This window comes from Octopus bimaculoides, chromosome 29, assembly GCF_001194135.2.
Source record: "Octopus bimaculoides isolate UCB-OBI-ISO-001 chromosome 29, ASM119413v2, whole genome shotgun sequence".
NCBI lineage: Eukaryota > Metazoa > Mollusca > Cephalopoda > Octopoda > Octopodidae > Octopus > Octopus bimaculoides.
The window spans coordinates 11,904,295-11,906,659 of record NC_069009.1 but is presented as its reverse complement, the minus strand read 5'-3'; the positions used below and the strand labels follow the sequence as shown (position 1 = coordinate 11,906,659).

Below are 2,365 nucleotides of genomic sequence, written 5' to 3'. Positions count from 1 at the left end.
CTAACCACTAAGTCCCTGCCCTATATGTAATAAAACAGGAACCGGCCGGAAATATCCTCCATATTAAACTAGCAATATTACTGAGTACATGTATGTATGCAATATTTACTTTTCTAAGACGGCGAGCTGGCAGAAACGTTAGCACGCCGGGCGAAGCGTTTAGCGGTATATCGTCTGTTGTTACATTCTGAGTTCAAATTCCACCGAGGTCGAATTTGCTTTTCATCCTTTCGGGATCGATTAAATAAGTACCAGTTACGCACTGGGGTCGATGTTATCGATCTAATCCCTTTGTCGGTCTTTGTTTGTCCCTTCTATGTTTAGCCCTCTGTGAGCAATAAAGAAATAAATATTTACCTTTCTATTTCAGACTACAATGAATGCTTGGAGAATAATCCGTGCCATCCTTCGGCATTTTGTCGCAACACTCAGGGGTCCTACGAGTGTGGATGTAAACGTGGTTACAGAATGATCGATGGAAAATGTGTGGGTAAGTAAACAAACTATGAGAAAAGCTTTATCCACTTTTCATTTACCAGCCATGGGTGCGTGGTTCAGAGGCTCGCTTTGTGCCCATGTGGTTTCGGGTTCAATCCCGCTGCATGCGCAGCTACTTGGGCAAGTGTCTACTACTATAGCCTCCGGACCTTCCCATGAAATTTATAGAAAACCAAAAGACGAAGGCAAGTGTATGGACAACAATCAAGTGTATTAGTTTGACGCTCGGGAAAATGAAAAAGTCTTTTACATTTCGAGCCTACGCTCTTCAACAGAAAGGAATATGAGAAAATAAACACAACAAGAGAATGGAAAAAACTCTTAGATTTTATCGGTCCAACATGGTGAATATCTATCTATCTATATATCTATCTATATATATATATATATATATAATATGGGCTCTCCCGTCGTTGATGACGTATAAGCGTTCAGCTTTAGCCGAACGACCTCAATAAATGATTTGTTTATAGTGATCAAACGCATGTTCTGTATATTAGCTGACTCCCTCCACCAAATCGACTTTGCCTGCAGAAATGCACAGTGTGCCACACGTCAGGTGTTGAAATGATCATGGAGCAACATGAAGTGAAGTGCTTTTGCTCAAGAATACAACGCACCACCCACTCTAGGAATTCAAACCGCGATCTCGCGATCGTGTATAAGACACCCTAACCACTAGGCCATGCGCCCTCATTATATATGTACGTGTGTGTGTGTTTGCCCGCGCGTGTGTGCGTGTGTGTGTATATGTATGTGTGTGTGACCCACTACCACTACCACCATCAACGCTTGACAACCGGGGCTGGTCTATGATGGTCATGAAGATGCTGCTGTTGCTGCTGTTGCTGCTGCTGATGATGATGATGACGACATTCCTAACAATTTCACACAACATAAAAGTGGGTGGGTGGCTCTTTTAATGAATAATTTAATTTTTCTTTTAAATGCGTTATTCTTATTTTGGTTTCAATCTATTTGTCCAGATTTCGACGAGTGTGCGATGCGACCCTGTTTTCCCTCCGGTACTTGTTACAATACTCTAGGATCCTACAAATGTGTTTGTAAAACTGGATACCAAAGAAATAACAGCAGATGTATTGGTAAGTTACGTTTGTGAAGTAACGTATTTTCCGGGCATAAAAGTCAAATTTTTCAGACCAAAATTTCCAGCCGAAATGCTAGGTCGACCTATATATTATTATACATTATACATTATACCTATATCCAACATTGAGGACCAAAATTTCTATGTGAAATGCAGCAAGATTTAGAAATACAGCGCTTGAAGTCTTATATTGCATGTCTACACTATACACTACATCAATTTGTATGCCGGAAATTTGCTATGTGCATGTAGGTATGAATGTATATCTTTTGTCTTTTACTTGTGTCAGTCATTTGCTTGTGGTCATGCCTTGCAGTATCGACGCCAGTACTTATTTTTTTTAAAGCCTAGTAGTAAATTTATCAGCTTCTTTTCCCGAACCGCTAAGTTATGGGAATGTAAACATACTAGTACTGGTTGTCAAGCGGTGTAGAGGGACATCACAGACTCAAAGGCACACAAACACACAAGTGTATATATATAGACATGCATACGACAGGCTTCTTTCAGTTTCTCTCTAAGAAATCTACTCACAAGGCTCTGGTCGTAGAAGACACTTTCTATTATAGTAGAAGACACTTTCCGAGGGTTTCACGTAGTGGGACTGAACTCAGAACGGTGTGATTACCATACAGCTGCACATCTATCTATCTATCTATCTATCTATCTATCTATCTATCTATCTATCTATCTGTCTATCTATCTATCTATCTATCCATCCATCTATCTATCTCGATGTATATATATATATATATATAT

The 2,365-nt window shown here is 39.8% G+C and overlaps 1 protein-coding gene across 1 annotated transcript in view; it reads left to right on the top strand.

Annotated features, from left to right (window-relative positions):
- The first annotated feature begins 373 nt into the window (after positions 1-373).
- The window catches only part of LOC106873005 (fibulin-1), a 17,759-nt gene continuing 15,767 nt past the window's right edge, over positions 374-2,365 (top strand). The window contains exons 1-2 of the mRNA XM_014920207.2: positions 374-490; positions 1,485-1,601. Coding sequence (XP_014775693.1) covers positions 469-490; positions 1,485-1,601 — 139 coding nt within the window. The 5' untranslated portion in view covers positions 374-468. The remainder of the gene's footprint in view (positions 491-1,484; positions 1,602-2,365) is intronic.